Source organism: Arachis hypogaea, chromosome 15 (assembly GCF_003086295.3).
Source record: "Arachis hypogaea cultivar Tifrunner chromosome 15, arahy.Tifrunner.gnm2.J5K5, whole genome shotgun sequence".
Taxonomy (NCBI): Eukaryota; Viridiplantae; Streptophyta; class Magnoliopsida; order Fabales; family Fabaceae; genus Arachis; species Arachis hypogaea.
In genome coordinates, this window is record NC_092050.1 from 151,722,381 (window position 1) to 151,735,216 (window position 12,836).

Below are 12,836 nucleotides of genomic sequence, written 5' to 3' on the forward strand. Positions count from 1 at the left end.
TTTTTAAAGGAAAATATCATTATAAATGTTTAAAATTTATTTTTCATAAATCAAACTAAAAATAATTTTCAATGGGCATAATTAATAGTAATTATATTTTGCAAAATAATTTTTTAAAGTTAAAAATATTATAATAAATATAAATATTTAAAAATTAACTAAATTTATTCATTTTTTGATATTTAAAGATACCCTAAAGATTTTAATTTTCACAAGAAAAATTAAAAGCTTGCCGAAGAACCATTCACGGTTTACCACAAAATTTTAAGCCCTGGCGAATGAAAATTTAGTGCTGTGTCACATTCTCTAAGTTATCCAACATGAAACATTATATATTTTATTTATTATAATAACTTCGCAGTTAATAGATTATTTATTTAATATAAATATTATTAGTTGTGCTTACTGAAAATTATTTTTAAAGTTTAATTTATCAAACTTACATACGATGTAGTTTATTTAAAATTTATTTTTAAAAAACTTTAAATAACAGCAAATGAAATATGTATAAAAGTAGACTTGATGGCCTTCATTGTGGCATGGAATAGTGATAAATCCAATTCATCAATTAATCGACTCTAAAAAATAATAACTGTCCCAATCTTGGCTAAATATTACATTCCCCAAGTTCTGTAACATGATAATACTTTTCAACAAGAAAACCGTCTCAATATAACAATCTGAGAAGTTTAAAGTCACGACAAAACCAATGAACAAGGTTCGACTTTCCTAAATAACCTGAATTGAAAATGTTCAAATAACTTAAAGCTCTGTCCTCACGGATTCAAGTACCGTGTTGCCCAATTAGCCAAGTGCCATGCATTCTTCTTTCCAGGAGACATTCCACTGTAAGGATATTCATTCTCATCTGGTGTTTTGTTGAGGTCACATGACAGCATTGAGCAATTTCGTCCTGCAGAAGTGGATTCATCAGACCCATCAGAGGAGACAACGTCCTCTTTCTCGATCGAATCTGGAACCACCTCTCCTGGTTCTTCGGATGCCTCTTGGATCTTTGGACGAGATAACCCTAAGAGTCCAGCATCATATCGAGACACAAAGCAACAATTGATAGATTAGAGTGTGACATACAATCATATTATATTACTATTGCATATATAATGTATTTCTTACTGTCCCATAGTCGTTCAAGGCCATGTTCTATGAGCTTGAATTCCTCCCGTGATGCAACATCCAGTTCAACGACCAGAGTATTTTCATATCGTGTCTGTACAAAGTATTTATTATTAATACTATGAATAGGAAGCAGAAGAAAAAATGAAAGCACACATAGACCAACTATCAATCAAAAAGATAATAAGGACAGCAAGATCATGCCCATTATTCTTATCACTGGCATTAACAAAAAATTCTAATAAACCACCGTAAACTCTTTCTCAAGTCTTAGATTCTTATCACAAGCTTCATAATTAAGAAAGAAGACCACGTGTTTTTTTATGAGAGATAAGTCCATGCATTGGTCTCAACTTACCATTTTATCAACTACACTTTTCCAAGGCTGGCCTCTTAAACAACTCAATCTTAAGTATGCATTCTTAAATGGGGTTTTTAACTGAGATTGTAATATGATCCAAGTATCCATCCACCTGGATTTTTCCGAAGGGTTACTTTCTTAATTTGAACTCCATTTTATTTGGTTTTGGTTTCAAATGGTGAGATACACAATATCACGGTCATGATATATCATGGACCACCTGAAACTTGTAGGGATATGTTAGTAATCTTTTACAATGCTAAGTGAATTAGAAAATCACTGGCCATACTAAATAATTGGGTGCTTTCTTGAGCTAGCTCAGACCATGTCAATACAAGCAATTACAAATTGAGTAAATACAGAGACCGGCACATATTTGTATGTGGTAGATGCTAGCAGACAACTTAAAGCAACTAAATTTCTTCTAGCAAGGGGAATAGAGTTTACTCTCATATAAAATAAGCAATTTTACCAAAACAGCACAACGTAGGCATTTAGCTACATAGACAGAGAGATGTTGTATAAATTAGATAAATCGAAAGGTAAAATAGGAAGTATTACCTTCGCCTCGTCAAGTATTTTCTGTGAGAACCACAATTCCGTACTTGTTCTAAACTCAAACCCAAATTTAGCCCGGTACTTTCGGTCCCATTGATGCAATTCCTATAGATTTAACATAACCGCGTGAAATGGGTTACAACAAAGAATTTGACAAGGAAACACATACTAATAAATTTGGGATCAGCAAACAAACCCTCATCAGAGAACCCGGCGCATGACTAATGGCTCGAAAGAGGTGACTTTGCCCAGAAAAGGCATCCAGCCATGACTGTATACTCGACTCTTTGAACCACAACTGCCTTGCAAAGGATGTTGCGTGGTCCAACGAAGGGAATGGAGACGCCTCTATCATCTTCTCTGCGAACAAACGGCTTGTGGTAATGGGATAGAAGTCTCGACTCTCCAATTTCCCTGAAAGGCAACGGAACTATTACCAACGTACAGGGACAATTAAAAAAACGTGATTGTAGGAAATCTTATATGAGAGGCAATAGTTAAAAAAAATCGATTTATATCAGAACCCAGTCAAATAATATCGATTTATACGAGGGGATAAGTACTAAATAATAAGAACTAACTCAATCTAGATATCTTTATATGAGGCGGCCTCATCACAATCCTCAACCACGTCATTTGTGGACTCCTCTAAAATCTCATCTCTTGTCAACCGCAAGCCTTCGACATCAAATTCAGGCAAGCTAGTCATACACAACTGGGGATGAAAGTCGACTTCACAATGTTCATAATCTTCGCCCATGTCAAACAAATCTCTTGGCATCACATGGACTACTACACTCCACCCGTTGTCCACCTCATCCTCCACGTAGAACACAAGACGCGCCTCAGATGCTAGGATGTACGGCTCATCGTCTTCTCGATCACCGGTGTGAATCGGATTGGCAAAATTGACACAGGTATGACCCAACTCGTCTTGTCGTATGCCTCTGCCCGACGTGGTGTCTGCCCAGAGACATTTGAACAAGACTACATTGAACTGACCACTATAATTTAGCTCGATGATGTCTACTAATCTCCCGTAGTACGAGACACCGCCAACGGCAACATTGAGATCCCGTTTGCTTGCATAACTCCGGGTATCTGAAGTGACATAAACCCCGCTATTTTGTGTTTTCAGCCCTTCATCCCTTGAGACGGATCTAAATTTAAATCCATTGACGTTGTAAGCTTGAAAGCGTCTGGCCTGAGCACGGGGCCCACAGGCAAGCCACTGCAACTCGTTCGAATGACTGGTGCTTCCGAATGGGACCTGGAATTGAACCATTAGATGAAAGATAGCATCAAATGGTACTGGGATCCTATGATATTAAGGATTACCTCATGCCTGAACCAGTTGGGGAATTCTCTGTGCACCACACTATCTATGTGAGCCTGGGACCTCGTTCTACTTCGCAGTTTTCTCTTTGTGATGGCTCTGTACTCCCTATGCATTCAGATAAATATTGACGTATTCAATACTATGATTATCATATAGGTTCACTGCAAAATTTTGGACCTCGGTCTTGATACTTACTCCAAAAATTTCTCAACAGCAAGGCAATTGACCAGTACATGACGATGTGCTTGAAGGATCTCAGTGGCTGTCAAAGTAAAATATGAAGCAGCCCCGGCCGCCTTTCCAACTACTGGGAACATGCTAGAAACCTCACTGGGCAGGGCATCATTCAGCCGATCGTCAACCCGCGTCGGTCGGTTGATCCTAGTCTCGACATTATCTAGATATCTTGAACAGAATGTGAGAATCTCTTCTGACAGGTAGCCCTCTGCAATAGATCCCTCCGGTTGTGCCCTATTACGCACGTACTGCTTGAGACGACATAGGTACCTTCGAGAACATAACACGTAAAATTATAGCTGCCGGCTATCTTAAAAAAACAGGTCGAGAATGTCAAGTAGATTTTTACCTCTCAATTGGGTACATCCACCGGTAATGCACTGGGCCACCGAGGCGTGCCTCCTCGACCAAATGAACCGTTAGATGAACCATGACTGTGAAAAAGGATGGTGGAAATATCATCTCCATGTGGCATAGTGTGTGGACCACACGATCCTGAAGGATAGGGAGTTGATGAGGATCTATGGATTTGCTGCATAGTAGTCGAAAAAAGGCTGATAACTGAGCCAAGACGGCGGACACTTGGGTGGGCAATGTGTGTCTTGACGCAATTGGAATTAGATGCTCCATTAGAATGTGGCAGTCATGACTCTTCAAACCCGATAACTTGCGCTGTTTTAAATCAACACAACGAGAGATGTTGCTGGAGTACCCGTCTGGGAAGACCACATTCTTGATGGTCCGAAGAAAGACATCCTTCTGTGGATTAGACATGGTAAAGATTGCAGAAGGATACTTTCCACCTTCAAGTGGCCACATATCATGCCTGATTCCCATCAACTGGAGATCTTTTCGAGCCTTTAGGTGGTCTTTGGACTTTCCACTCTCGTTTAACATGGTGAAGACGATGTTGTCGCACACATTCTTCTCTATGTGCATCACGTCAAGGTTGTGGCGTATTTCGTTGTTCTCCCAGTATGGGAGATCAAAAAATATACTCCTCTTTTTCCAGGGAGACTCGTCTTGAACCACGGTCTGCTGTCCGCGCCTTCTTTTACCGCCCACCGCGCCCACCTTGCCGTGTGTGACTGGCACACCCTCCAACTGTCTCAAGATATCCCTGCCAGTCAATTTGACAGGCGGGGATCTATCCTCTACATTTCCATCAAATCTAATCCGGTCCTGTCTATATCTGTGATCGTGATTCAAGAAGCGACGATGACCCATGAAACACCATTTCTGACTGAAGGTGAGTCGCCTCGGATCGGCGTCCAAATTGCACGTGGGGCAAGCTCTCCCGCCGTACGTATTCCAGCCAGATAAATTGCCTAATCCAGGAAAGTCGCTGATAGTCCACATCAAAGCAGCACGCATCTTAAATGTTTTCTTCTCAGAGGCGTCGTACGTATCAACACCGGCCCACAACTGCTTCAACTCATGGATGAGGGGTTGTAGGTAGACATCTATGTCATTGCCAGGCATTTTAGGGCCGGGAATAATCATAGAGAGAATAAAGTTGGTTTGTTTCATGCAAATCCAGGGGGTAAGTTGTACGGAATAAGAATCACTAGCCATATTGAATACTTTGAACTAAGGTTTCCATAAGGCAGCGGACTGCCGGATCACCAGAGAAGTCAGTGTATCTCCTATCAAATGCTTTCCAGGCCTCACCATCCCTGGGATGCCTTAAATAACCGTCAGAATTGGTTCCTCTCTTGTGCCACAACATGTCCCTGGCTGTCTTGCTGGACATGAATAATCGCTGCAACCGTGGAATCAGAGGAAAGTAACGGAGAATTTTCGCCGCCTGAGGTTTCCCATTCTTCTTGACGACGACGTTGATCCTTACTACAGAATTCTTCCGGGTCTTTTGCTTCCACCTGGATGCTCCACACTGTTTGCATCTAGACAGGTCTTGGTCGGAGCCCTGGTATAGCATGCAGTCATTTGGACATGCATCTATCCTCTTGTACTCAATACCAAGCTTCCGTATGATCCTCTTGGCATCGTGCAAGGTCTTCGGAATCTTTGCATGCTGAAAGGCTTCCCCCAATAGCTCTAGAATCAAACCGAAAGCCTTATCACTCACTCCGCACATGCACTTTATATGGTACAGTCTTACCAGGAAAGAAAGCTTCGAGAATCCTAAGCATCCCGGATATAGTTCTTGCTCGCCATCCTCAAGCAAGTCTTGTAAGGCACGAGCCTCGCGGGTAGGTTCATTGGAGGAGTACGGCAAGCCATCCACACCGTCTCCGACATGTTCATCCATCGAGTCTTCATCATCCCCTTGCATTCCCGTGAAGTTAAATGCCTCGTGGACCATGTCACGCATTTGATCACCAGAGTTACGAGTGGGTTCTAATTCTTCTCTGCCGTTAGAGCTCTCATCTACGATCCTCTCACCGTGATGTAACCAAAAGGTATAGTTCGAGGGAAAGGGTTTCATCAGAAGATGATCGTAGGCGTCCTCTCTGGTTTGGTAAAACCGGAACCCACACAAAGGACATGGGCAAAGTATCATCCCATCGGATGATGCATTGGCAAATGCGAAATCAAGGAATCTATTCAGACCATCCATATATTCTACACTACCACGTGGCTTTATAATCCAACTCTTATCAATGTCTAAATAGATGAAATAGCACAAACAAATAAATGAACAGTAAGACTTTTACATAGAACTTAAAAAGCAGTAACAGTTTATCACAGTTATTGGATGGGAGAGTACCATACGTAGTAAGCTCCACAATATATTGCAATCAAAACTATGTAGAAAGAATTGGGGAGGTTGCTTACTCATTGTCAAAATTCTGTGCTTTATAAAAAATTACTGGTAGAAAGAATTGCTGATCCCAAGTCCAAAAAATGAAAAGACAAAGAAGGAAAAACCTTAAAAAATGATGGAAAAAAAATAATAGGAGTAAGTTAGATTTATGTAATAATTAATAAGAAACTAAACTATCATAATGAACAGAAACATCAAATACAAATTTTCTGCCCTTAATTGCGGGTTATCTAAACAAAATAAGGAGAGAATAGCCGGATATAATATCCTCTGTTATGCCTAATTTAAATTTTTTGAAAGATAAATTTGACTAAAAAGATCATTTGAAAGAAATAAAAAGTTCATTTTAGGGAAATATTAATAAAAAATTAATCTAACATGAAAAATTTTGGAGATAAATCTAAACATTTACTACCAAGTTTCTCGAGCAAAGCATGCTGGCATGTTTATGTCGATGATGAAGCTCTTAGCCATGATTTCAAATGGTTATTAATAAAGCAGCTTAACATGCAGTGGCAACTACATATATTAATACTTATATAATTCATATATAACTCTCTCATGCAGTGGCAAAAGCCTATAAATACGTTGAAGACAACCATCTAGATATCACAAGCCAAGGCTAAATTAATCCTTCTAATCAACATTATGCTGCCAAATGAACCACAAGTAGAAAAATTAAATAAATAAAAAGAACATTCAATTACAAAGCTCGAATATTGTTTCGGATATTGGATAATTAATGCTCTGCGGCATATTATTTTATCTGTTGATAATCCGGGATGCTTTGCACTAACTCATTGGCAGCAAATTCATCCTGGACTGAAGTGGCAAGTAAACATGAACCCCACCCCCATCCCCGGTGGCGGAAAAAGAAACCGTAATGAAAAATCCATTGTAACTTCTCAAACAACTAGCTCAAATCAAATGCCAAGTAATAATTCGTACGTAGGGTCATAGACAGTGAAGCAGCAATTCATTCATCAAGACAACCAGCAAAAGCAGCTAGTATTTCCAACATGTTCAGCCCACAAAACATTAAAGTTTGTTTTCATCATCAGGGTCATATTCATAGCAGATATATTACATATGTAGATTGAGTAAATTGGACTGAACCTGGTTCAAGACCGCCACCAAGCACAATGGAAACTTCAATTCTGAAAGTACCAGGCCTGAAATTAAAGGAAACATCAAACTACACAATATAAGACTTAAGAAAAGAAGCACATTTCATTTCAAATAGCAATGGCTACACGTACAATTTTATAAAGTGAGGCGTTGTATTTATTTGCATCAAATTTATTATTGGATAGGAATTGAAATCCTAAATTAATCATGATAAAATAAAATGTTACACTCATCAGTCATCACGTACAATTTTTTCCCACCTTCGGATTACTTAGTGTGGCAGCAGAAATATAAAGGTGAATCATATGATAGATAACAACAGAAAAGCATGCAGAATCTAATTGAAATATAGTTCAAATAGTGTTTGATAAAGTTTTCTTTTCCAAAACCAACTGTAGTCGGTCTAATAGTTAGTTCACTAGTTCATTTAAATAAAGTGTTGAAAGTTCGAATCTTGTTTTATACATGTAACAATTCGTTAGCCAACAATAAAACTTTAAATGAAATTTTAATTTGTGATAAATTAATTTTGGATATGCCGAACTGATGAATACCGAGGAAAAATAATTCTCTTTTCCTGGGCCTTGATATACCACAGTACAGGTCCCAAATTCAACTTTTACAAATGGAACCATAAAGTTTTTATAATTTGATAGTAACGCCTCATCATAGTTCACCCAAATGAGCAAATAGTTAATTACTAATAATTCAGCTCATTTGTTTTGCAGTGAATAAAACAAAAACCGTAAGCAAGGGAAACAGAGCACAACAACTATAAAGTTAGGACAAACAATTTTGAGTTTACTATATTTTAGGATGGAAAAAAAAAAAGCTCATGTTGAGAAAAGAAGTTAAAATCTCATACCTCATTTTTTAGTCTTCTAATCAGGTGTTATTTTCCAAGAACATAAAAAAGATTAAAAAAAATAAAAGTTTTTTATTTAAAAATAAAAAATAATTAAATGAATGAATTAGGACTCTTAATAATTTGGTATGTTTTTTGTAAGCAACTTGCCTTATGAATGTTGGACAAGATCTTCTAGTCTGTGCCTTGTCTTCACAACAACAATATCATTGAATTAATTTTCTTTTTATTATTATTACTATTATTCTTGGTACAAATCTCTAACCTAAAATTTTATTATTAAAAACTCTTATCAAAATTTGTTTAGGCTCTTTATCATGTCCTTTTGGTTAAAATGAATTTTAGGACCTACCGAAAAAAAAAAGCGCCCAAAAAAAGAGTGTGTTTTACCCTACTTATAATGTTTGATAATTTCTCAGCAATCGAAACAAACACTCATCAATTTTGAGAGACGCATATATACTAAAATTTGGGCATACTGATAATAAAACTTATGCTGTTAAGCATGCATTTCTCTTTGCCAAATAGAACTTGCCACTAACATATAACATTATCCCTCCTAAGTCCTTGCCTTTCTTTAATTCTATTTTTAAGCCAAGAAGAGAGATCTTGTTTTTTCAAAAGAAAAACTTTGATTGATGATCACATTACATACTGAAGAAAAAAAAAATAGGGGAAGTAAAGGTCCCACGTGTGGAACAAAATTTGAAGCATATATATGTAATCAGTAATAAACTGTAATTATATATCTTTATCTAAATTTTCTAGCTTTATGTATAGTAGATGTTGGTGTCGGTCTACTTCTACTTGGAATTCCTATATAGCATTGTGGGAACCATGCTATTACTTTTGGATAGATTGGAGCCACCATTTCCAAAGTGCTTTGGATTTTCACTTCACTCACTTTCTCACTTGCTCTCTCCCTATCTTTTCTACTTAGCATATGCACTTGCAAACCAAAAAATAAAAAGAAAAGAAAAGTGAATTTGGGAATCCTATGCATCCCTCCTTATATTCCCATCTTTTGTTTCCTTTTGTTGTGTCATTTGTTTGAGATTACAAGACTCCCATGTTTGCTATATACCTTCATGTAGTATTATTCGATTTAATGGACTAAATGCTTTTAAAATATGTTACTTTGATGAATGAAATCCACTAATTAATTAAATAAATTATATACATTCACGGTTTTGCTAGGTAGACATAAAAAAATTTAAACTAAGGAACAAAACAAAACCAAATCCTAAAGGACTTTAACCAAATAGCATTTCATAACTAACTCAGAATTAAAGCAATGCAAAAAAAACCAAATCCTAAAGGACTATAAGTTCAAACTCTAACATGGTTTTAATTTATTTTATTGTATTACTTTAAAAGCTGCAAGGGAAACACATCTCATATAAAGGATTAGTTTCACCGTTTCTCATAACAATTGAAAACAGGGAAGTCCATAGAAAAACAAAGCTATTTCTTTGGTTAAATTTATCCCAAGGTGACAATAATGCTATTACTTCTATCAATCAAATATGCTACTTTAAGATAAACACTATATACCCCCATTCACCTCTGTTTCTTATAAATACAAAATGTATATGTGGAAAATATAGAATGAATGTTGTTTTTTTTAGGGATAAGTATACACTATTAAGGAACTAAAATTTTGCAAGTCTTTTAAGTTCAGTAAAATAACACTGTTAAAGGAGATTGAGATCAAGAAAGATCAAGAAAGTATCTAACTGCAGGGGAGTTTTTAGGTCTCTTGCTTATTGCATTAGGAGTTGACAATTGTTCAAACAAATAGGGATTATTCTCTCAACCACAATCTTCTGGTGTGATGGTGTTAGCTGCTATACTCCTATTGGTCCCAATAAGCCAATTTTGCCTTAGCCTCAACAATAATCATATAGGAGACTCAAACTCAAATGATGTTAATATTAACTCCATATTTTTCCATGTTTAGGTTCTAATTAAACAGGGCAAGCGCTATCAGGGAGACAAGGTTTTTTTAGTTTTCGGGCACATATAAATGTGTTAGAATCCTGCTTGTTTTCCTGCAGTTAAATATTGCAGTAACCATTAAATGCATGACTGGTTCATTATACAGTTTGAATTCATTCTTCTCACTTTAGCATCTCATCCTAGATTGGGGTGAGCTTGGTTTCTGAATTCTAATTATTTAACTTCAAAGGAATCACAATGTTACCTTATTTATTTGCTGAAAAAGGTTAATGAAATTCTGCTGAAATAAAATGTTAACCTCTTCTAGCAAAAATGTTTTCACAAAATATACCAAGGTCTAAAGCACACTTAACGGACCAGCAAAACAGCAGTTGAAAAATAAATTACCAACGTTCAATGATCACTTGGAAGAGTCAATTTTACAAAGTGCTAGTTTTTTTAAAATATGGCTTCATTAGATATGTATTCTCAATATACCATTCATCCTTTATCCTTAAAGCATCATGTGAATTTTAGCCTTTTTAACCCCAACCCTTCCAATTTAACAAACTACCAGGTAATGCATTCTTTTTTTAACTGGTGCTGAGATCGTGCAATATTAGATATGCATTCTTGTGTAGTTTGAATGATCAATTCTACTACTCACCAAGCCTAACGAGGAATAGTACAACAATAATAAATCAAGATCTTGATATTCATATATAATAAGAAAGTAGAAAGAAAAAAAACCTTGTTTGGAGTGTGCTCTAGAAGCTTCTATGCCCCAAATTATTTTGCAATTATTATCAACAGCGCAAACAACATCACCCTTTGGCAATTTTTGTGCACAATACTTAGCAATCGACACCGAACGAAGTCGCTTCCTGCAACAGAACCGGGTTTGTTGATGAGGTTCTAATCAGCAATGTCTCTTAAAAGATTGAAATACAATCTGCTAAGTAATCTAACTCAATTATCTATCTAGCCAATCACAACTCACGTGTTCAGTTGGTTAAAATTATGACAGGAGCAGAATAATGAGTAGCCAGCTGAGCTTGCTCACATGTGACCAAATCAGATGAATCAAATCCATAACCCAATCAATGCAGCAGTTAAAACACGAAGGAAAGCTTAGGGTGTTAGAACTAACCAGGGACAAGGAGAAGCCGCGATAGCTCAGGATAGCGAACGGTGGAAGGTGGCTCAACAGTTTCGTGCACGGCCGGCAGAGGACCCAGTATCGGCAGCACCTTCGCAGTGAAACAGAGACGGCAGCAGATCTCGCGCGCTTCGAAGGACTCTTCGCGGGGTTCTGCTTAATTTGGGCAGTTTTTGAATTAGAATTTATAGGAAAAATTAAAAAGGGGTAAAGGAGAAATTGAGTTAGCAAATCTTCACCTGGTGGCGTTTTGCGATGCAATCGCCGCTGATTTGTGGCCCGCGAAAGAGTCCTGCCTTCACAACCTTATTTTGGAATAGCAGCAATGGGTGTGCTTCGCGGGCTCCCAATTACTCTTCGCGGGTTTTCTGCACATTTGGGGGGAATCAACTCAGGGTTATAGGAAAAAAAAAGGGGGCAGAATAAAAATTAGAATGCTTAAGATTGAATCCTCACCTGGCGGCGTTTTGTGATGGAGTCGCCGCTGATGATAAGGCACGCGAAGAAGTTCTGCTTCCCCGGCATGTTTCGCGGCGGCGAGGTGTGTGGCCTCCAGATCTTCGCCGCTATTTTTGCGTCCCGTTGGTGATGGCGGCGTTTTTGGTGGAGTCGCCGCTGATGATCGTGGCACGCGAAGGAGTTCTGCCTTCCCCAGCAGCTTTGCAGCGGCGAGGTGTGTGGCCTCCAAATATTGGCCGCTATTCACCGTGTTTGGCGTAGTGATTACTTTATTTTACTAATATTATTCACAATATTTTTTTATTTTCTCCTTTTCATATTAAATTTCAATTAATATAATAAAATTGTAGGTAATAAATTTGAATTCAAATTTTATTTTTCATTTGATAAATTTCTAGTCGCATAAGGATGGCTATTTTATATAAAAAATATTATATATAAACAAAAAATCAGTTCTTAAATTAATTATTATATATTAATATATAAATATATATGATATTTAATTTATTTTTAATATTATTTATATTTTAATATATATTTTATATAAATACTTAATTTAATGATTCATTTTTTATATATATATAATATGATTTATTTTATATTAACTGGCTTTTTTCTAAATCTATCAAGATCAAAAAAATAAAAGATATATTAACATAAATATAGATATTCAATATTAACTTATTACTAATGTTAAAAATCAATAACCAACGAACTATAGTTCAAATGACAATCTCCCACCTAATCAAAGTTACAGATTCGAGTTTCATTCCAATCTTTAAAAAAATATTGAAAAATAATAAAAAGTTATTAATTTATTATAGTGATGACTGCAGTCCATGCATATGAAAAGCTCTTCAACAAAGTGCC

The 12,836-nt window shown here is 36.7% G+C and overlaps 2 protein-coding genes across 2 annotated transcripts; both read right to left on the reverse strand.

Moving 5' to 3' along the window:
• Positions 1-504: 504 nt before the first annotated feature.
• Positions 505-12,032, reverse strand: LOC112751373 (uncharacterized). The gene is made up of 10 exons (XM_072218307.1): positions 11,964-12,032; positions 11,862-11,875; positions 11,747-11,799; positions 11,499-11,660; positions 11,349-11,397; positions 11,099-11,232; positions 7,534-7,589; positions 2,057-2,158; positions 1,135-1,228; positions 505-1,030 (listed from the first exon to the last, which is right to left on the reverse strand). Exons 1-10 carry the CDS (start codon positions 12,030-12,032, stop codon positions 777-779), a joined length of 987 nt encoding a protein of 328 aa, XP_072074408.1. The 3' UTR covers positions 505-776.
• On the reverse strand, positions 2,503-5,111 carry LOC114923986 (uncharacterized). Its single transcript, XM_029292624.2, has 4 exons — positions 3,979-5,111; positions 3,588-3,899; positions 3,392-3,497; positions 2,503-3,323 (listed from the first exon to the last, which is right to left on the reverse strand). Exons 1-4 carry the CDS (start codon positions 5,109-5,111, stop codon positions 2,640-2,642), a joined length of 2,235 nt encoding a protein of 744 aa, XP_029148457.2. The 3' UTR covers positions 2,503-2,639.
• Positions 12,033-12,836: the final 804 nt, after the last annotated feature.

Coding starts and splice junctions, on each gene's coding strand:
- LOC114923986 (XM_029292624.2), bottom strand. CDS start 5,111: ATGCCTGGCAATGACATAGATGTCTACCTACAACCCCTCATCCATGAG. Junction 3,900..3,978: donor TGGATGTACCCAATTGAGAG/GTAAAAATCTAC, acceptor ATGTTCTCGAAG/GTACCTATGTCGTCTCAAGC. Junction 3,498..3,587: donor GCTGTTGAGAAATTTTTGGA/GTAAGTATCAAG, acceptor CTGAATGCATAG/GGAGTACAGAGCCATCACAA.
- LOC112751373 (XM_072218307.1), bottom strand. CDS start 12,032: ATGCCGGGGAAGCAGAACTTCTTCGCGTGCCTTATCATCAGCGGCGAC. Junction 11,398..11,498: donor GCGGCTTCTCCTTGTCCCTG/GTTAGTTCTAAC, acceptor GAGCAAGCTCAG/CTGGCTACTCATTATTCTGC. Junction 7,590..11,098: donor TAGAGCACACTCCAAACAAG/GTTTTTTTTCTT, acceptor CTTTAATTTCAG/GCCTGGTACTTTCAGAATTG.